The sequence below is a fragment of the Mytilus edulis genome, chromosome 5 (assembly GCF_963676685.1).
Source record: "Mytilus edulis chromosome 5, xbMytEdul2.2, whole genome shotgun sequence".
In the NCBI taxonomy this organism is placed as follows: Eukaryota; Metazoa; Mollusca; class Bivalvia; order Mytilida; family Mytilidae; genus Mytilus; species Mytilus edulis.
Window position 1 is genome coordinate 96,927,155 of NC_092348.1, and position 22,922 is coordinate 96,950,076.

Consider the following 22,922-nt stretch of genomic DNA (forward strand, 5'->3'; position numbering starts at 1 on the left):
AATATAAGAATATTTATTATTCCAATCAAGGGCCCTTGATGGGCAGCATAACATGTACACATAAAACAAGACATCATGATTTATAACAGAAAAACATTTTTATATACTAAAATGAAACATTAAAAAAAGTTCAGACGGATGTTATTATCTCCATTCTATAAAAAAAATCACATACATTTAATTCACGGCAGGATCAGAACCATAAAATCATTACAATTATCATTGTTATTACATACATTAATTAACATTTCGTCTAACATCTAGACATGTAATAATATAGCGAGAATTCAATTTATAGAAATAAGTTTAGAACTTATAGAAATTTTATGTGTAGAGAAAACTTGAAAAATATCTTTTATTAGATTTGAATAAAGATGTTATCCAAACTGTGCCAAAATAAGAATATGTATGCTAGCTATTGATTGTGATAGATATAATATCACAGCTTTAGAAAAAAGTACCTAATGGATGGAAGATGAGTTCCATTTTGTATTAATGTGAGCACAACTCAACAACTCTAGAATGAAAATGTTTACTAAAAATTCTGATATTGTTCCTAGTTTTTTTCCAATGAGTAATGGGAAAATTGTATTACATTTATTCTCTAGCGAGGAATATAACATTTAAAAAAAGTTATAGTGAGGCTATTACAAGGATCAGATCAAGAGATGACATGGTAATAGATGGAGCATGTCGATCACAGAGGCTAATAAGTGCCTTGTAGTCAATTCTTCGGTATGTAAATGAAATATTTGTCACTGGATTTGCGAATTAAGATATTTTAAGAGGACTACTGAATCAGACAATTGGGAACTGCGACACCATATGGTTGTAATGAAAACATTTGATGGTATAAGTATTCAATCAGTCATTCGTGTAGATCGGTGAATGTAATGAATATTTTCATTTCTACTCCTCGACGTAGACGTAGTCATGATCATCGTCATTATACATCACCAACCGTGCATGATGTCTCTATTAATGACTTGGTGTCATTTAAACAAAACCCGTTAGGTATTCATTACATTCGCACGAAACTTTATTCATTACCCCTTTCAAAACTTCATTCTCTGTTCAATTTATGTTTGGAAAACCACTGTTACAAGCCCTCATTCAAACAAATACAAACTTACAGCTTCCATTTCGGATATTGCAAGTCACAGATTTTTCAAACCAGCTCGTATTGGAAAAGATGAAAAATAGAAAAGATTTTTTCTTAATCTGTCCTTTGCCAACAAAAGTCTCGATGGCGTCAACTTAGGCAATATCCTTTATCATAATTTAGTTCAGTCGAAAATACCTCCTTATTTCAAAGATCAGTCTGTAACAATAAGTTCTTATACCTATACCAAACCTATTGCAACTAAAATTTTCAATTACAAACACGTTTTGTAGGATCTCAATATTGACGACTTCAAGTCTAAATCTCCTGATTTTACTTGTGCTAGTTCCCAATTCACATATAATTCGGCTGGCCTCGTTATTTGTCAATAACACTTCCCTGCGAAATGTGTTATCGAAAGGTCCGAAATATCGTGATCCATCAATTGGAAATACAACTTCAAAATTTTGATGGATTCAGTCGAGGAGTTTTCCAGGTATTGGACTAAGCGCAAGAAGGAAGACGTAGACACTCTTTCCAAATGGATTTAGGCTGTGCGGTCGTTGATACAAATCAGAATTAATAACTGAATGGGTCTATCAATACCCATGCTACGTCAATCTTTAAAGACCCAAATGTTGCAAAATAATTATCCTACCTCCATGACAAATATGTTGTTGTCCCCGCCAAACAACATCGTTTTGTGTGTAAAACTCATTACATTAACTGCTTGATAAACGAATTAGGTAGTGACAATTTACTTGGAAACTCAATATAGACCCTCACGACACTTACCAAAGAGGAAATCCTGGATAATCATAGGTCTGTTCTTAGTTCCTTTGGAATTCAACCAAAGATGAAGAACTGGATCTTCCATCACTGCAATTGGATACCTAAACTACATAAATGTCCTTACAAACAACGGTATATTGCTGGGTCTTCGAAGTGCTCCAGGAACCCTCTTTCTAAATTATTAACATCTATTTTATCAGCAATCAGAACGTGGCTTTAAAGTTATTGTGAAACGGCCTATTCTACATGTTATAGAGGTGGCGTGAATCAGATGTGGATACTAAAAAATCCCAAAGATCTTTTAGAGTACCTACAATCTAACTCTCTTTCATCTTGCAATAGTATTAAAACATTTGACTTTTCTACACTTTACACAAGTATTCCACAACCCAAATTAAAAGACAAATTGAAAGAGTTGGTATTGCTTTGTTTCATAAAAAAATGGCCAACGTAGATACAAGTATCTTGTCTTAGGGAGAGAGAAATCCTACTTTGTAAAGGATCACTCTGATTCCAACAAAAAATTCTCTGAAACTGACATTACCAAGCTCGATTTTTTGATTGACAACACATTTGTTACGTTCGGAGCTAGGACGGACTTTTCAACAGACTGTCGGTATTCCAATGGGAAACATCCGTGCCCCTCTTCTTGCAGACTTGTTTCTTTATTATTAAGGAACTTCATAGGAAGAAAGATTAGAAAAGAGAGGGACGAAATATACCAGAGTCAGCAATATCCGTTAACTTTACTTTTCGCTATATAGATGATGTTCTCTCACTACGTAATTCAAAATTTGGTGACAATGTTGAACGCATCTATCGATTCGAACTATCGGTTGTACTTTGTAAATACAACTGTTTCTCAAACCACGCCTCTTTTGGGGAAATTTAGAATATTCATAAAAAAAATAATTTTGTTTACATACTGGTTCCCAGTTAAAATCTTTGTGTTCCATCTCATAGAGATAGAACTTGGGCCAGTAAACATACTAGTTGTATGTACGTATTGTTTATATTGAAATCTGTGATAACCTTTTATTCGAGGTACAGGGGTTGTTAAGAAAATTAGTGTTAGTTTAAACTGTGAGAAGTTCAGGGCATATAAACGTTGAAAATATGCCGCACTGCCCTATATTTTGACATTTGTAAAAAAAATGTAGTGTATAGGTACTTTCAATTCTAGGATACGATTTTATGTCAAAACTTTATAGTAAGAGTGGTACAGTTTTAGCCGTAAAAGAAGTTCCTATGGGAAATTCCATTGTCAATATTTACAGAAATGCCACCTTTACTCTATTTCTAGAGATAAAATATACAACAGAGACAGTCAAGTCGGCCTCATATCTTGACTTACATCTAGAAATTGACAATGAGGGTCAATTGAAAACAAAACTTTACGACAAAAGAGATGATTTCAGCTTTCCAATTGTGAACTTTCCATTTCTAAGTAGCAACATACCAGCAGCACCTGCATACGGGGTATATATCTACCAATTAATACGATAGTCCCGTGCTTGTATTTCCTATCATGATTTCTTTGATAGAGGAATGCTGCTCACAAGGCAGCTTTTCAACCAAGAGTTCTATATGGTGAAGTTGAAATCATCCCTTCGTAAATTTTATGGACGCCATCACTAGTTGATATCGGATATAGTTCTTTCGTTGTATTTACAATCCCCTTCCCTTTCATGCATGTTACCTACCGAATTAGACTATTTACTGGATTTGCTATAACATGAGCAACACGACGGGTGACACATGTGGAGCAGGATCTGCTGACCCTTCCGGAGCACATGAGATCACCCCCAGTTGTTGTTAGGGATTCCTGTTGCTGCTTATTCTTTAGTTTTCTATGTTGTGTCATATGTACTGTTGTTTGTCTGTTTGTCTTTTCATTTTTAGCCATGGCGTTGTCAGTTTATTTTCGAGGTATGACTTTGACTGTCCCTCTGGTATCTTTCGCCCCTTTTTAAGATTCACATTAGCGAACAAAACACATTGTTTCTTTATGTCAGTGACGTAATATACATTTCTTGAATCACCAATAATCCAAATATAAGGTATTTGGAAATAATTGTCTCGATACTGTTAAATAAAAATTGTATTTAAAAAGAAGTCCGTAAATTACCAGTTTATCGTGCTTCATATTAGTTGACCTTCCTTCATATCATATTCTATTATACCAGGATACCAGTTTAGTGGAGGTACGTTCTCAAAACATACCTAAGCCGCCACATTCTCCATGTGCCAACACTAGTCAGAAGCCTGGTATTCAGTGGACTTTTATAGATGAACATGCGGTATGGATTGTACTCATTTTAGAAGGCCCTTCGGTTACCTGTAGTTGTTAATTTCTGTGTCATTTGATCTATTGAGTTGTCTCATTGGCAGTCATACCATATCTTGTTTTTATATTGATTATAATTTTTCGGTATATTTTGGTAATTCAGCTCTTCACGTATTTCCATACTTATCTGGATTTGAGCGTTCTGGATGAAGGCAGATCCATAAAAGCGATTCGAACGCACAATTCTATTTTTTTTTATACATGCATTCAGAAATGAGTTTCGGAACACCAACGAACCTTAGAACATATGGGCATTCTGCATGAAAGTGTCCAGCTACAATCAATTCCCATCTATTGTTAATGTTTAGATTATTGTCAACATAATGCTTCATGAAATATTTGCCACTGGACTTGTGAGCTATTATATTATATTATTCACAAAGTTACGAAACAAAAACATTCTGTCACGTTATGCGCACTTCTTGGATCACTAATGATATTTAGATACTGTATTTGACTTTTTGAATCACCAATCAAAAAGGTTAAACGTATTTTGTGATTGATTATCTCGATATTACTAAATCAAAATCGGATTCGAAATAAAATACAAAAAAAAATAATCCCAAAGTTTAGATATAGTTTCATATGAGACAATATGACCTATGGAAATATTCAGTATTTGTGACACATGTTGTTTGTAAAAGGGTGTAAAACGTAGTTGAGAGACACGTTGTTTCTATTCTGTAAGACTCCCACACTGGTAGACAAACTGCTCTTCTCTTTCTCATCACGTTACCAACGTTATTTGAATTTTCCGATAACTTCACACCTGAAAGTATTATACAGTATATCACACCTGGATCTACCCGAGACACACATATCATCCCACAAAACTCTGTCTTTAAGGCAGTCATATCTTCCAAAAGACATTCACTTGTATATATACCTCCCAAGTTTCCGGTATGTATATATCTTTGGCTTTCAGGCTTCTGATTTTGCGCGTACTTATTGAGAGTAAATCTTGAAAAGTTTTTCGGACTTTAGGCATATTGTTTAACGAAGATATTTGAGCAGACGAGATATTTCTACGATTCCAATCTTGTTTCTGGTAAGTATTTCGTTAAGATAATTAACTGGCATTATAGTTCAATAAATATCTTAAATTCTATACTTTGTAACAGTGAAAATATGTTTAAGGTATTTAGATATCTAGGTTGACAATGTTTATATTAAATATAAGAGTTTTTTGTTCCATGTTGAAGGCCTCGCTGTGACTTTGAGACGAAGAACAGAAATATATGTGTTGTTCCTTGCGTTACGATCCAGAGAAAAAGGATAGAACCGAATCTTCTTGGTTTGTGAACAATGTTAATATGACTTACATTATTGGAATTGTTATTCTGAATAATAGAATTTGTTTCGACTACTTAATTGAAACTAACCTTCTTGGGAAATATGTGTGCACATCAATAGTTCTAGGAACTGAATATATCTATCCCCACATATTCGTTTGACCATCTGCATGCTACTATACTGATCTTGTTGAGTAACTCTGTATAAACATCTCTGAAAAAAGTGTGACCTTAAAATGTTACTTATATCCTATAAATTAACGTTTTTAAGGGTAGGACTATCTAAACTTTTCTCATATAAAAATATATCAGGATCTACTAGTTCTGAAGGATAGAATTGTCCAAAACTTCTCTAGATTATACTTTCCAGAATCTAAAATGGAAGAATTGCCAAATTTTTCAAGTTTTACTGCTTTAACATTTTGTATGGAACGTATCTGAGCGTGTTTCCCGGAAAACATGTAATTTATAGTCAGGCCCTTGAAGTGTTCAGTTTCAATCTTTTATATGAATCTGGTTATATAATTTTCTTATGTGAGTATGAAGCAGGAGACCCTTACTGAAGTTGTGTTCACTTAATTCATTTTGAAATTTATTCCAGGTCATATGGACATTAATTTCATAAATGGTCTTCAAATAAACTTTAAACTAAATTATTTAGACTAAACAATTTCAAATCATCCCATTCTAATTCATCCCCGAGACAGAAAAAAACCTCTTAAAATATAAAATACCCTGAACAACAAAAGCACCCAATAAACACTTAAACAAAATAACACCATATATTTGTTTAGACAGTTACTATAGATTGCCGTTTTAAGCATTACCTCCTTGCACTATTCCATTCAAAATACTCCAATATACATTTTTCATCATAAGCCTTAAAGTATTATTACCTGTAGTTGTCCTGTTGTCTTGACCATTTTGGTATTTGTGTATTTATACATCAGACAAATATCGTGTGGTTGCTTCATCACTACTACTTTTAAGTCCTAAATAAAAGATTATACATATGGATACATAATGGTATGAAGCATACATGGTTGTAACTATATTTTTTATATTATTATTTTTATTACTGCTTATATCAAACAAAGGCAAATATTGTAGTTATTGGGTTTTATTGTCGTCAAACAAGAAACTTCTTTACATAGCTGGTGAAAAAGTATCAAGTTTTTTGTATTCGGTTGTAAAGATATGTTAATTAACTTCAATTAAAGCAGGTTGAATGATTAAAATAATTAAAAAAAATTAGATTAAATATACATGTTTTAAGGGGAGACAACACTGTAAACAGTCTGGGTTTTTTTTGCAGGTGAAAATTGAAAACTTATTTGCAGCCACTGTAGCTCTTTTCGGAGCAGACGAACGTACCCTGAAGCCTGAATTTTTTGAAAGACCAGGTAAAAATCTATGAATCCATACAATTTTGATTATGAAAAATGTGCAGGTATCATGTCTTCAGGGGTGTGCACATGACCTGATTTAAGTTTTTTTAAGCTTAAATTAGGCAATGTTTTTCCCAGTTTCTCTGGATAAATTTTTTTTATACTATTAAAAGTACACTTTTTTTATTCCATTATAAACTAGAGAACATTCGGATTCCAGTGATATCTAGTTTTATATAAGTATCTTAATTAATCAGTCCACCACTAAGGGTCACTTATACATGGTCCCTCAAAATATGACGTCATAGAAAAAACTGTTGATTGCACCCTAAAAATAATGAACTGAATTCAAAACGGAAATTCCCTAATCAAATTCGCAAAATCAAAAGCTCAAACACATCAAACGAATAGCAACTGTCATATAATACAGTTATTGGCTTTCGAACGTCTTGGTTTGAACGTTTCATATGAAGGTAAAGCCAGAAATGCACCAAATTTATAAGGAATATGGATTCCTTTACTGAATATTGCATCAATTTTTCTTGAGACTAGAGCTCATATTGTCAATTTTTACTAAATCTTTCACCTACTAGTACTTATGATGGGACTGATGCCCATGTCAAAACTTGCTGAATATTTGACCTAGTTCTCCATATTATTAATACTTACTAGAAATCTGTTAGTCCTGACTCTAAAGCCTACATTGTCAATGCTTACTGGATATAAAATCTGTTATACTCCAATGACTAAAGATTCTATTGTCAAAACTTACCAAATCTTTGATGTGATAAATGGTCTGATGGTCACCGGTATTGGTTGTCAATTCATCTACTTGTAATTTATCATCGTCATGTACAGTTGTGGTCAATAGGTTGGAATTTCCTGTCATTTTTTCATTACCATGTATAATCTAAAACAAAAGTTATTCTTCAATAGTTCTTTGTTAGTAATTTTTTGATACAGTTGATAGATGCTGGAAAAGGCAAGAGGATTCTAGAATATGAAGCCGTCGGTGTATAATAATAAAGCTCGTCGAAGTGATGATACCGACAAACAGTTAAACGGACATCAGTATAGGAGCAGTAGACCATCTCTCGATCAGCGGTTCCAAATGGCAAAGCAGAGCTAATCAGAGTGAATTATAGATACTTCAAAGATGTCAAGTAGCGCTCAAACCATCTTTGCTAGCTAATGGCTAAATTTGGGCTTGCCAAGGAGCACACAAACTTGTTTTGAGGACATTGATGGTAGTAAAATGGCTTGTAAAAGAGGGACGAAAGATACCAGAGGGACAGTCAAACTCATAAATCGACAATAATAACATTAACGGTACAAATTTTTCTGCACCAGATGCGCATTTCGATAATACATGTCTCTTCAGTGATACTGACAACGCCATGGCTAAAAATAAAAAAGACAAACAGACAAACAATAGTACACATGACACAACATAGAAAACCAAAGAATAAGCAACACGAACCCCACCAAAAACTACAGTTGAACTGTTTGTTTATTTAACGAAAAGTCGACTAGAAATCATTTCCTATATGTATGCAATCACATGTACAACAAAGTGATAAGACATCTGATTTAAAAGAGGCTGACAATAAGAAGAAATCATAGTCTACAGAATTTTAATTTCTACAGGAAAATTATGTAGCATTCTTAACGAAGGTTAACGAAAAATCGGGTATAGTTTTTGACGGTCAACTTGGTTGCTTTCCAATCACAAATAAAATAGATAACAGAGGAAAGCGACAGAAACAACCCTATAATAGACCTTTGCTACGTCACATTGAAACAAAATTCAAAACCACAATATAAATTTGTAGTGCAATGCACAGTGTAGATATTATTCTGTACGCTATCCGGAAGTCGCGATTTTCGAAGCGATGATTTCCAACTGGCTAACAGGACGGTTTTGCCTACGGTAACTTTTCTCATCATTTGTTTACTCCTATATCTACAAAGTGCTTTGAACATCTTCAAGGTATATATAGCATCATACATATATATATATGAGTAACTGTAACAAAAACATGCATTAGAATATAAAATATACGTGTGCATCACATCAACTTGGTAGAAAAAAGTGAAATCGATGGACAATTTTGCTCTCGTAGTACAATGCAAATAATCTTTTATTGCAAATATTTGCATCAGTTTACAGTTAAATATATACTGTTTCAATATTCTTTTCGTATTTAAGTAGAATATTCGTATTTCCCATAAAAAATATGTTTTCCTTGAGGATCCCAAAATAAATTACTGTACGATCAGTCTAGAACTGACTGTATTCTAGAAGCGATTTCAGATTTTTTGACTGTATGACCAGTCGTGATTTTGAAGAAAAAACAACAGCAATTTGAAGGTATATACGTGTATATGTGATATAATGAACTATCCATGAAACTATAACGTGTAATTACTTTCATCAGACAATACAAATATATTTCTGATTAATTTTTTAGACGGCAAAATAATTGTATTTTTGTTCCATCAGTCTTATTTAAAATCAAATGCCTAAAAAGTAATACATGATTTGCTTGTGGACTTTGTAATAGTGTAGCGTTACAGTTATCTGTTTAGCTATTACATTTTTAAAGATTATTTACACCGTCTGCCGTTGACCAATTGATGATAACATAAATCAAGCTTGTCTTTTAAAATAAAAAAAAATGGATAAAGACAGCTTTGCGTAGGGGGATAATTCATGTGATATAATTTTGGTAAGTTTACAGAAATAGAAGGTCCATATGCAATAATGCATTAATCGAGTAAAAATGGAGCAATTTCAGAAAACTTTAATGATTGGTTTAGGAGGTGTTGGAAATACCTGATGGGTGCCCACATATAATGTAATGTTCAAGTCCGTATCTTATGTAAAGTAACCTCATAAAAGATTTTTACTAAAATTCGAAATAGACGGTACACAATACAATCATTATCATTTATGATAAGGAATCCGAATAAGATTAATTAATAGTTATATCAGTGACGGATTACAAAAAAAGGGATCCGACAGTTTGAAACCCTTTTTTAACTATCAATTCATTTGTATGGGAACATATATTTGGAATCCCCTTTTCTCCTGGATTGGACCCCTCTCCATTTAAAAATGGCCGGAACCCCCAATGTATATTAAGTGGTTTATGAGGAGATGCGCTTACAAAACCGGCGAAACATATTGTACCGGTCCAACGGACGAACGGAAATACGGACTTCTTTATCACTATAACCCCCCACTTGACAAAGTGGTGTACAATTGAGTGTCAAAAAGACAGTTTTCTCGTTTGAATTGTTTTACATTGTCTTATCGGGGCCTTTCATAGCTTACTATGCGGTATGGGCTTTGCTCATTGTTGAAGACCGTACGATGACCTATAGTTGTTAATGTCTGTGTCATTTTGGTCTTTTGTGGATAGTTGTCTCATTGGCAATCATACCACATCTTTTTTATATAGCTCTACATCTTAAACAAAATGAAGGAACTGTGATCAATTATAGGCTACAGTACGGCCTCGTATGTGTGTAAATACATGCATTTTTATATAACAACTAAATATGTGTGTTTGTACAATTTTAAGTATAACGGAGGACATTTTTGAAACTTATATACTAGTATACATCAAACCTTCCTCTTATTTTAGCAACATTTAAACATCCTTATACTTAATGTAGTAAGTCGAGTACACCCTATCAAGCAAAAACATGTTTCACAAGTTTTCAGGATGTGAATGTATTGAAATATATTTGTGTTATTTAGAAAAATGCCACCTTCTAATGTATCGTAAATAACTTTGAAATCACCACTAGAATACAGTGACATAAAGACTGATCATACAGTTTTAAAATAAACAAGCGAGACTGATCGTAAAGTGAGAAATTCAAACAAGTGTAATTTTCTTATTTCTGGCTTCAAAGATCTGGTTGAAACTTTTACCACCACTTCAAATATACTTCATTGAGTTAATTAAGTCTGGTTTTTACGTTAATTTGTACACTAAGAGGGCAAAAAGATTGTTTTGAGGTTCGCCGACTGATTTTTCTTAGTGATGCACTTGAAAATCTCTTGATTGAGGCAAAGACACGAATATTGAATGTGCGGAATTTAATTCTAAACCATTTGAGAATATCGATATCGGCTGAATTAATCATTAAGCAATGTACAGATGATCAACTTACCGTTTAATTCAGTATACCCATCAAATTTAAAATGTGATCCAAAAAGTTCTCGCTTCGAAAATCGCGACTTCCGGATAGCGTACAGAATAGTATCTACACTGTGCAATGCATTTTATAACAATTGTTGGAATGAACTAAAATACAGTTTGTTAGATGAAGAAGTATTTTCTTCTTCGTGATTGGAATACTTATTCGTTTGAGATATATGACAACATATGGAGAACAGTGTTGACACTGGATTAGGAATCACGCGATTGCTCTAAAGATGATAATTATACACGGAGTAGTAGTAAAATAAGACTGACAATAACGCAAGAAGATACTTCGATGAATGGTTATGATCTGTCCCCTAAAAAAAAAATTGACAAGCTCTATGCGTTTCCCTCAGTTTAAGTTTGTAACCCGGATTTTTTGCTCTATCGATTTATGAGCTTCGAACAGCAGCATACTACTGTTGCCTTTATCTAGCAAGACCTCGAATGAATTCAACTTGGGGAATAATGTATGCCGATTATTTAATGCAGATATCATACTGTATAAGGAAACATACATGGATTTATTTGTTTCATTTATATAGGTATCAAAGTTGAGGTAACGAATGATAATGGTGACGTTTGTCACATTGGCGAGAAAAGATAAAGACTGATGCACAGTTACCTAAATATATAGACAAGTTGTTTTTTGATGAAAAGAAGTTAATTACACAAGAACAGACCGACCTAGTTTGGATTATGTTATCACATGATGAAATACTTATCAAAGAACCCCCGAGAAGAGTATCCTTACTTCAGAGGCATATTTTAAAAAGTAAAGTAGAGTAACTATAACCGAATAATTTAGTCTTTCCTCGTTATCGATCTCTCTTACTTGTGAGGTAAATGAAGTAATAGTAGATCAGTGTAATATAACGACTGGATTTTTCGGGTTAGAGCATTAGAGTCCACTACCAACGTCTTACACCAAAAAAAAATCATAATTGCGGATATGTGTAGATTACCGAAAATTAAACGAAAAGATCATAAAAGATGTGTATCCGATACCGAGGATTCAAAATGCGTAGATCTCATTGATTTATATCAGTTGACTTATGTATTGATTATCAATCAAACTCTATCTAGTAACAAGGAACAGAGTGCGTTTATAACCTCAAATAGTTGACTTTTGGTTATGCATCAAACCATTCGGGACTCTGTAATGTCGTTTGTGTAGGTGCTATTTAACATTTTCAAACGAGACTTTCAATTGATCGACAGGGGTAATTGTAATAATTTTATCAGAGTAAGTCTTTGGAATACTTATAACTGATCTTAACTGTTTTTCTTGAATTGAGTTGAAGACAAGTATTAGGTGGACAGAAGCATTGAAATCGAAGGAGTACACAAATACTACTCAACAAAAGTAATGATACACAACTTTGAACTCAAATTTATCATAAAATATAATAAATAGGAAAAACTGTCAAATTATCTAATGAAAAACATTCCATTTGCAAATGCATATGATTAAATAATCTGATCAAATTAGAAAATATCGTGTTAATTAACAAAGGGGTCAAACTTATTTTGCGGAAAATGATGACTTAATTTTGAAGATGAAAATTAAGTATTCAAATATCTACACAGGCATTAAAAATTTTACGCAGCGTTTAAAGTTTAAAGTTCGTTTACTACTGATTTTTCATTTTTGGTTGAAAAAACGATTTTTGAAATAATCGCGCTTTTGCCTTGAATTAATGGTTTTCATTAGTGAATGACACTGCAAATCTTAAACCAATTGGGCAATTATTAACCTTGGCACAGTGTAACCATTTTCATCATATACCGAAAATACATTGCTTGTATCGTTTCGTTTGTTGACTAGTATATGATTTGAGAAAAACTTAATCATGTCTCACCGATAATTCATCTTCTCCACTTTCAGAGCTACTACTATCATCAAAATCATCACCATTAAGTTTATGTATGAAAATAATCAGGTATGTGAGTAAAATTCTTCCTTTCATTTTTGTATAATGGACCTGCAAAAAAAATCTAATGTATAAAATGGAAAATCTAAACAAAAGAGCAGATATAATGATAACCCTTATATGGTCTATTTTTAATAAAACACTTCAATTCTTCCAGATTAATGTACATTTAAAGGAAAATTGATATGATGATCTATACTTATTTATATATACTGTAGAGGCGCCATCCTTGTTGTCGGTGTAATAAATATGTCAAAATTGATAAGAACAAAATAATCATTATACGCATGAAAAATAATCAATACAAAAAAATCAATTTTATTGATGTGTACATTGTCAACATCTTAGCATTACAATATGAAAAATAAAAGTGAACAAGAACAAACAGTGACGGAAATCATGACAATATAACATAAGGCAACTACTGACGAAAATCATGACAATATTAAATAAGGCTACTACTGACGAAAATCATTACAATATTAAATAAGGCTACTACTGACGAAAATCATTACAATATTAAATAAGGCAACTACTGACGAACATGATTTAGATATAACATAAGGCAACTACTGACGAACATGATTTAGATATAACATAAGGCAACTACTGACGAACATGATTTAGATATAACATAAGGCAACAACTGACGAACATGATTTAGATACAACAAAAGGCAACTACTGACGAACATGATTTAGATATAACATAAGGCAACTACTGACGAAAATGATTTAGATATAACATAAGGCAACTACTGACGAACATGATTTAGATATAACATAAGGCAACTACTGACGAACATGATTTAGATATAACATAAGGCAACTACTGACGAACATGATTTAGATATAACATAAGGCAACTACTGACGAACATGATTTAGATATAACATAAGGCAACTACTGACGAACATGATTTAGATATAACATAAGGCAACTACTGACGAACATGATTAAGATATAACATAAGGCAACTACTGACGAACATGATTTAGATATAACATAAGGCAACTACTGACGAACATGATTTAGATATAACAAAAGGCAACTACTGACGAACATGATTTAGATATAACATAAGGCAACTACTGACGAACATGATTTAGATATAACATAAGGCAACTACTGACGAACATGATTTAGATATAACAAAAGGCAACTACTGACGAACATGATTTAGATATAACATAAGGCAACTACTGACGAACATGATTTATATATAACAACAGGCAACTACTGACGAACATGATTTAGATATAACATAAGGCAACTACTGACGAACATGATTTAGATATAACATAAGGCAACTACTGACGAACATGATTTAGATATAACATAAGGCAACTACTGACGAACATGATTTAGATATAACAAAAGGCAACTACTGACGAAATTATTTAGATATAACATAACGCAACTACTGACGAACATGATTTAGATATAACATAACGCAAATACTGACGAACATGATTTAGATATAACATAACGCAACTACTGACGAAATTATTTAGATGTAACATAACGCAACTACTGACGAACATGATTAAGATATAACATAACGCAACTACTGACGAACATGATTTAGATATAACATAACGCAACTACTGACGAACATGATTTAGATATAACATAACGCAACTACTGACGAACATGATTTAGATATAACATAAGGCAACTACTGACGAACATGATTTAGATATAACAAAAGGCAACTACTGACGAACATGATTTAGATATAACATAACGCAACTACTGACGAACATGATTTAGATATAACAAAAGGCAACTACTGACGAACATGATTTAGATATAACATAACGCAACTACTGACGAACATGATTTAGATATAACATAACGCAACTACTGACGAACATGATTTAGATATAACATAACGCAACTACTGACGAACATGATTTAGATATAACATAACGCAACTACTGACGAACATGATTTAGATATAACATAACGCAACTACTGACGAACATGATTTAGATATAACATAACGCAACTACTGACGAACATGATTTAGATATAACATAACGCAACTACTGACGAACATGATTTAGATATAACATAACGCAACTACTGACGAACATGATTTAGATATAACATAACGCAAATACTGACGAACATGATTTAGATATAACATAACGCAACTACTGACGAACATGATTTAGATATAACATAAGGCAACTACTGACGAAAATAATTTACATATGACACAAGGCAATCACTGACGAAAATCATTTACATATGACACAAGGCAATCACTGACGAAAATCATTATGATTTGTTCCTTCTCCTAAGACTTGTAATGTCGCTATCTGCAATGAACAGCAGTCGTCGAATTAGAGTACGTGAAGATAAGTATTTAACAGAAGTTAATTGAAACTTATTCCTTATAAGTTAAATAAAATAAAAGATTTTCTTAATAAAATGTAGTCTATGTACGAAAATCATTTAGATATTACATAAGGCAACCACTAACAAAAAGTCATTACGATTTTTCTGGTTAAATCTAGATCAGTGGACAACGGGAGGTCTAACAGAACAGACAATGATGACCCCAGGAAAAACACCCAACTATAAACAAAAATGGTATACAATTCTACAAAACCACAAGTATAATCATGTTTGGTTTGAACTTTTCATGAACATGGTTCATTTAAATGATCCAAATTCTGAAATATCTATGAAGAAATTTCATAAAATGGATTTTTAACATTGTCATTTCTAGTTCATGGTTTTGAGTTACTAAATACCGGTGGTCGAAAATTTGTCTACTGCTTAAATAAAGTCATCATAGAAACCAGGATTAAATTCATATTTACTCAGACGCGCGTTTCGTCTACTAAAGACTCATCAGTGACGCTCGAATCCAACAAAAAAAAGAGAACGAAGTTGAAAAGCATTGAGGACCAAAATTCCTAAAAGTTTTATCAAATACAACTAAGGTATTCTATTCCTTAGGTATAAAAGTCTTAGTATTTCAAGAATTCAAAAGTTTTTTTAAACATTTAATTTAAAAATATGACCACAAAAGTGCTGACTACTCGGCTGGTGATGCCTTCGGGGAATTAAAACTCCACCAGCAGTGGCATCGACCCAGTGGTTGCATATAAACTCATCCATCATAGATATCAGAATTTTATTTTATATTTACGCCAGATGCGCGTTTTGTCTACAAAAGACTCATCAGTGACGCTCGAATCCAACAAAGTTAAAAAGGCCAAAGTACGAAGTTGACGATCAGTGAGGATCAAAATATTTCTTAAAAGTTTTGCCAAATACAGCTAAGGTGGTATATTCCTGAGGTAAAAAAGCCTAAGTATTTCAAGAATTCAAAAGTGTTGTAAACAGTTAATTTATAAATATGACCATATCAATCATAATTAATCTGAATCAGGGTTTTCATTTCTAAACTAATTCTTTCATATTTCTCTGCATTCTTTGATTATAATTTTCCAATTATGATTATCTATACTGTAGCACCCATTTTTTATCTGTTATTTTTGGTCGATTTCTCCCTTTTCTATATTTTTTTGGGTGCCTTTCTCTTTATTCTTTATTTTTTATTCAAATCTTTATTTCTTGTGTCCACATTTTTCTACTCGGTAAACCCCGTCGAGACCTTCTCCATTTGAAAAAGCAATTTTGTTTGATGCAAGTGGCAATTTTATTCAAGTGGCATTGGATACAAATATAAAATGTCAAAATACGAAAGCAGAATGATAATGAAGAACTGAAAATAACTGTAGAATATAAAATATGAAAACTAATAATATTTAAATTATATTACGTCTTTAGGAACACGAGGACAGTGTTATATACCTAACTTTCAAATTATCTAGTGCTCCGAACCCTTAATGGCTTGAAAAACGAATTACATTGTAGTTAATTAATTTGTGTTTTGAAACTTCTTCATCCGACAAACTAATTTTTAATAACACATTGACTTTGAAAAAAAATCATCCCCAACCTACAGTGATGCCTATATATTAATTTTAAAAAACTAAATAAATACATTAGAAACAAAATAAAGTATCTTTACTACTTCGGGTAATAACCTAGCATTCTAATAGTGGGATCGACCTGCTGGTAAAAAATCAAAAGAGTTATTACCCTGAGTGTCTCTGTATTTACGAAGGAAGATATCAACATGATGTAACATCCATGAGGAGTTCACTTCCACATCGTGCCACGAATAATAAACTACTAAAACAATGCCTCAGCTATATTATTTATTTATTTTTTAAAACATCTATAAATTGATATTTTTACCCAGAAAATTTAGAAACATTTTAAAATAAACTTTAGAAAAAATATTTAGATCTACTTACATATGGTTACATCGATCTTTACAGGGTTTATTAAATGAAACTAAAGTTGTCGATCAGTCATCTATTTAATACTGAAATAATTAGAGAATTTACAATCAATAATTACCTATTATGATGACATTATGATGCATTATAACTTTGATACCTGTTATTTGTATCAAAGACTATTTAAAGATGTATCGGTATAATAAATAAAAACATGTAAATTATAGCCTACTGAACTACTTTTTACGTCTTTTCATTACATTCGTTTTACTAAAATAGTCATATATCCACTAGAATTGTTACACAATATGTTTTCGATGCCACTGCTGTTGGAATTTTAATCCCCCGAGGGTATCACCAGCCCATTAGTCAGCACTTCTGTGCTGAAATGAATTATTATTGATATGTCATATCTATATAAAAACTGTTTACAAAACTTTTCAATTTTTGAAATACTAAGACTTTAATACCTTAGGAATAGAATACCTTAGCTGTATTTGACAAAACTTTTAGGAATTTGGGTCCGCAATACTCTTTAACCTCGTACTTTATTTTTTGGATTCTAGCGTCACTGATGAGTCTTTTGTAAACGAAATACAAAATTTAATACTGATATCTATGATGAGTTTATTTTTACATTTTATTATAAAAAAAAATGGATTTTCAAACTCTAAAATAAACAACATTGACGTAATATGTGATAAGTATATCAAGATAAATAAGAATTAATTATATAACTATAGCGCAACAGTACTCAAATTGCAACGAGTTCCAGTTTGCACCCATTATGCATATAAAGTGGCGGATATTTTATAGGTTTTCTTTATCAATCATCATTATGCATGCTAAATATCGAACGTGTCGAACAGCTGATATTTTCAGATCTATACATACAAAGACCGATATTGATATTCAGCCCTTTCAGTGGAGTCCGGACTCTTATTAACAGCGGCCGGTGCCCTATTGTTAGAACCCGGACCCATCATTTTTTGTAAAAAGAACCCGAGCGAAAAGAAATCATGAAAGGTGTCTTCTTAAAGGAGACGGGAGTCCATTGTGTGGAAAAAGAAACAGGTACTTGTCTATTGGAATAAATTGTTTTGTTGACCTATACGGATGTCATTTTGGTTTTGGGTTGGATAATTTCATTCTTCATTAAATAAATCCATGAAAAGGAGAACGATATACGTTTGTTTTATTCAGAACAACTGAAAACAGGTAACATAAAATATAAATCTGACATTAGCTCCTTCGTATAATTGATATTGACAGTTATGTTTATAACGTGGCAGCTGATTTCGTCATTCTTATTGATGAGGATTGTAAGTTTTCCTGCAGATAATTTGTGGTTCTCTCTGGCACTACGGCTTCCCCCACTAATATAAACTGACAGTCACTGAAATTAGCTTTTAACCCCACCAATCCATAAATAAAACCATTCCATCAAGGTCTGCTTTGGTTGTAAACTCTCCAATGTATTTAATGTTGTTTTGTTACGTTTGGGTCCTTTTTATATAAAGCATATTGTTAAAGCTAGTATTTTGTTCTTGTTTTAAAATATTGCAGGTATCCTCACAATGTGCTCACTAGCTCCAAAATAAACGTGATTCTCGTATGATAATGTTGGATTTTTGTTATTTCATATAGGTTATTTTATGCCTCTGTTTCATAGTGGAGATTATTCACAAGTTTTGTTTCTATTTTTTCAACGTGCCTTTTGTTAAGTGTCTGTACTTTCTGAAGATATAGTTTTAAAATCGTTAACTAACTGTTTATACATACTAAGTAGTAGTTTAACTCATTGAACTTAAAAACAGAAGAAGAAAAAAACAGAAATATAATGATAAAAACCAGAAATATAATGATAAAAAACAGCCATGTACAAGTGTGAATAGAAAGACATAAGTTTGATCAGTCAAAGACGAAATATTCAAAATGACTCAATCAGCTTTTGTTTAGTTTCCTGGTTCAAAGTTTTTGTTCATCTTTTTTGTTTTAAAAACAATATTTACATTGTAAAGTTACCGCAATAATAACACCAGCAGATACATCAAAGATGTCATCAACAAAATGCTTAACCTTTTTTTTTGATTTACCTAATATACTAGTCAAAAAAAGAAACGATACACAAGTTTGAACTCCAATTTATCATAAAATATAAAAAAAACATAGGAAAAACTGTTCAATTATCCAATGAAAAACATTCATTTACAAGGCAAATGCATTATATGTAGAATAGAATCTGTCCAAATTGGAAAATAAGAAAAATATCGAGTTAATGAACACAGGGTCAAATACAACACCTCTCAGTATACAAAAAGAAGACTACCGGATTCGACAATTGCGAACTGCGAAATCATATGGTTGCAATGAAACAGTAGATGGTATTGGTAGGTATTCTGACTAGTCCTTTCGGTGAACGTGATAAGCATTTTCATCTCTACTATTTGAAGTAGACGCAGTCATGGTCATCGTCATTATAAACCACCTTCTATCCAGACCGGATGCCTTATACAAAGGCCGTTAAATATTAATTACATAAGCACGAATCTCTACAACTATTAAAACTTCATTCTTGGTATAACTTATGTTTAGAAATAATTATTAAAAAACCTCATTCAAACCAATACAAACATTACAGCCATGTGATCATCTCGGATATTGCAAATCACAGAATTTTCAAACTAGTTCACATAAAATGTTTCCTTCGCCAACAAAGGTATTGATGCCATAAACTTGGGCAAGATCCTTCATCATAAGTCAGTTCACTCGAAAATATCTCCTTATTTTAAAGATCAGTCTGTACATATCATTTCTTATACCTATACCAAACTAATTGGATCTAAAAACTGCATTTACAAACACATATTGAAGCATATCAATATTGAAGACTTCAAGTCATATCATAAAGATCGTACCTGATTGTGCTAGTTCCAAATTCCGAAATAATCCGGTTGGTCGCTTTATTACTGGTGACCTTTACGTTGTCAACAACACTTTTCTGTTTAATGAGTTATCCAAAGGATGAAAATATGGTGAGTCAAAATTTATCAATTGGAAACACAACTTCAAAATACTGATGGATTCAGTCGTGCATTATGCCAGGCAATAGGATAAACACGGGAAAGAAGATGTAGTTACTCTTTACGAACGGATGAAGTCTATGATGTCGTTGATACACATAATCATTAAGAATACAGAATTGGTCTATAAATAATACCCATACTACATCAATCTTTGAAGACCGAAATGTTACAAAGCACCTCTCCTACCTGTATGACAAATATGATGTTGTCCCTGCAGATAAAGCCCTAACCAACATTGTTTTTATGTGTAAATCACATAAACATAAACTCCTTACTATGGAAAATGAATTCGGTATTGACAATTTACTTGGAAACTCAACATATAACCCCACAACACTTACCAAGAAGAAGCTCATGGATAATGATGGGGCTGTTCTGTTTCTTTGAAATTCAATCAAAGATGAAGGACTGGATCTTCCATCACGTATTGGATACATAAACTACATAAGTGTCCTTAAAACAACATTATTGTCCAGGGTCTTTCAAGTGTTCCATGAAATCTCTTTCTATATTAATAACATCAATTTAATCAGTTATCAAAGCCTGGCTTCAAAGTTATTGTGAAACTACCCAATCTAGGGGTGGCGTGATTCAGATGTGGATAATAAAAAAACTCATAGATCTTTTAGAGTACATACAAATTAATATAATCTTAGGCTTACATCTTGTAATAGCATTAAAGAAATTGACGTTTCTACACTTACAAAAGTTTTCCCCATTCCAAACCAAAAGACAAATTGATAGAGTTTGTCCTGCTTTGTTTCCTAAAAAATTACCAACGTATGTATGAACAAATAACTATTCACAAGGAGGGATAAATCGTACTTTGTAAAAAAAAAATCTTTGATCCAAACAAAAAACTCGGTGATTGATTTAGTTTTACACAACAAATTTGTTACGTTTTGAATTTACATTCCTTTTGGAACCAACTGCGCTCCACTTCTTACCGACTTTTTTCTTTATTCATATGAGGCTGACTTCATACAGGAACTTCTTAGGAAGAAAAAAAGAAGCTTGCAGTATCATTTTAACTTCACTATCCGCTATATAGTTTTGTCTTCTCTCTCATTAATTCAAAATTTGGCGACTTTGAAATTGAAATAAAGGACACAACAGAACAGTTAAGTCTGCCTCATCTGTTGACCTACATATAGAAATTTACAATGGGGGTCGGTTGAAAACAAAACTTTACAAAAAAAAGATATGGTTTCAGCTTCCCAGTAGTGAACTTTTCATTTCTATGTAGCAACATCCCAGCAGCGCATCCATATTGATTTTATATCTCCCAGTCGATACGATATTCGAGGGTTTGTATTCCTATCATGATTTCCTTAATAGAGGGTTGCTGCTCACTTATAGAATATTAAACCAGGAGTTTCAAGTGAAGTTAAAATCATCCTTTCAAAGTTTCCCGGACGGCATCACGAGTTGGTTGACCGTGACGGAATACTTTCACAGATGACAACGGACACTGAAAAATGGATCAGATAAAATTAAGAATAGAAATCTTTTTTGACAAAAATTGTCTAGCAAGGAAAACATCTATGTATAAGAAGCTGACCACCTAATAAAATTGAGAATGGAAATGGGGAATGTGTCAAAGAGACAACAACCCGCCCAAATAAAAAACAACAGCAGAGGGTCACCAACAGGTCTTCAATGTAGCGAGACATTCCCGCACCCGGAGGCGTCCTTCAGCTGGCCCCTAAACAAATTCACATTGCGATAAGACGTGTCACGGTACTTGTCTATCCCAAATTCATGTATTTGGTTTTGATGTTATATATATATGTTATATTTGTTATTCTCGTGGGATTTTGTCTATATGTGTTACATTTTAGTGTTATGTCGTTGTTCTCCTCTTATATTTAATGCGTTTCCCTCGGTTTTAGTTTGTTATCCCGATTTTGTTTTTTGTCCATGGATTTATGAGTTTTGAACAGCGGTATACTACTGTTGCCTTTATTTATATACTAGTCCAGTGATAATGAACGCCATACTAATAATGCCCATTTGGGTAAAATACAACTACTAAGTTCACGAAATTCGGGAAGGTAAATCAACAACAATGCTTCCACGTCTTGTGTGATTCAAATTACCATAAAATAAATTGGCGGATACAGTTACATAAACATACCAACACATGTCTAAACAGTAGTGACGGCCAAGCGTTTATAGATAAACTAAATGAGGCTAGTGCTGAACAACTCATCCTGTTTCCAACCGAGGGAAAGTAATACACTAGTTTCGATTACAACCCTACCAGGGCAGTTCATAGATATCCACTGACCTGATTGGTTAAGCAACCACGACATTGCCATTTATACTCTGAGATGCACAATTCCAAGAAAGACAAACAAGAGGCTCTCAAGAGCCTGAATCGCTCACCTTAATTCTTTTGGTTAAATCTCTCATCAATGATTATTTTGGCTTTTCA

The 22,922-nt window shown here is 32.7% G+C and overlaps 1 protein-coding gene across 1 annotated transcript; it reads right to left on the bottom strand.

Moving 5' to 3' along the window:
• Positions 1–4,496: 4,496 nt before the first annotated feature.
• On the bottom strand, positions 4,497–17,508 carry LOC139522570 (uncharacterized). The gene is made up of 6 exons (XM_071316038.1): positions 17,415–17,508; positions 13,001–13,123; positions 7,694–7,831; positions 6,430–6,525; positions 5,624–5,747; positions 4,497–5,010 (listed from the first exon to the last, which is right to left on the bottom strand). Exons 2-6 carry the CDS (start codon positions 13,106–13,108, stop codon positions 4,823–4,825), a joined length of 654 nt encoding a protein of 217 aa, XP_071172139.1. The 5' UTR covers positions 13,109–13,123; positions 17,415–17,508; the 3' UTR covers positions 4,497–4,822.
• Between the last annotated feature and the right edge of the window lie 5,414 nt (positions 17,509–22,922).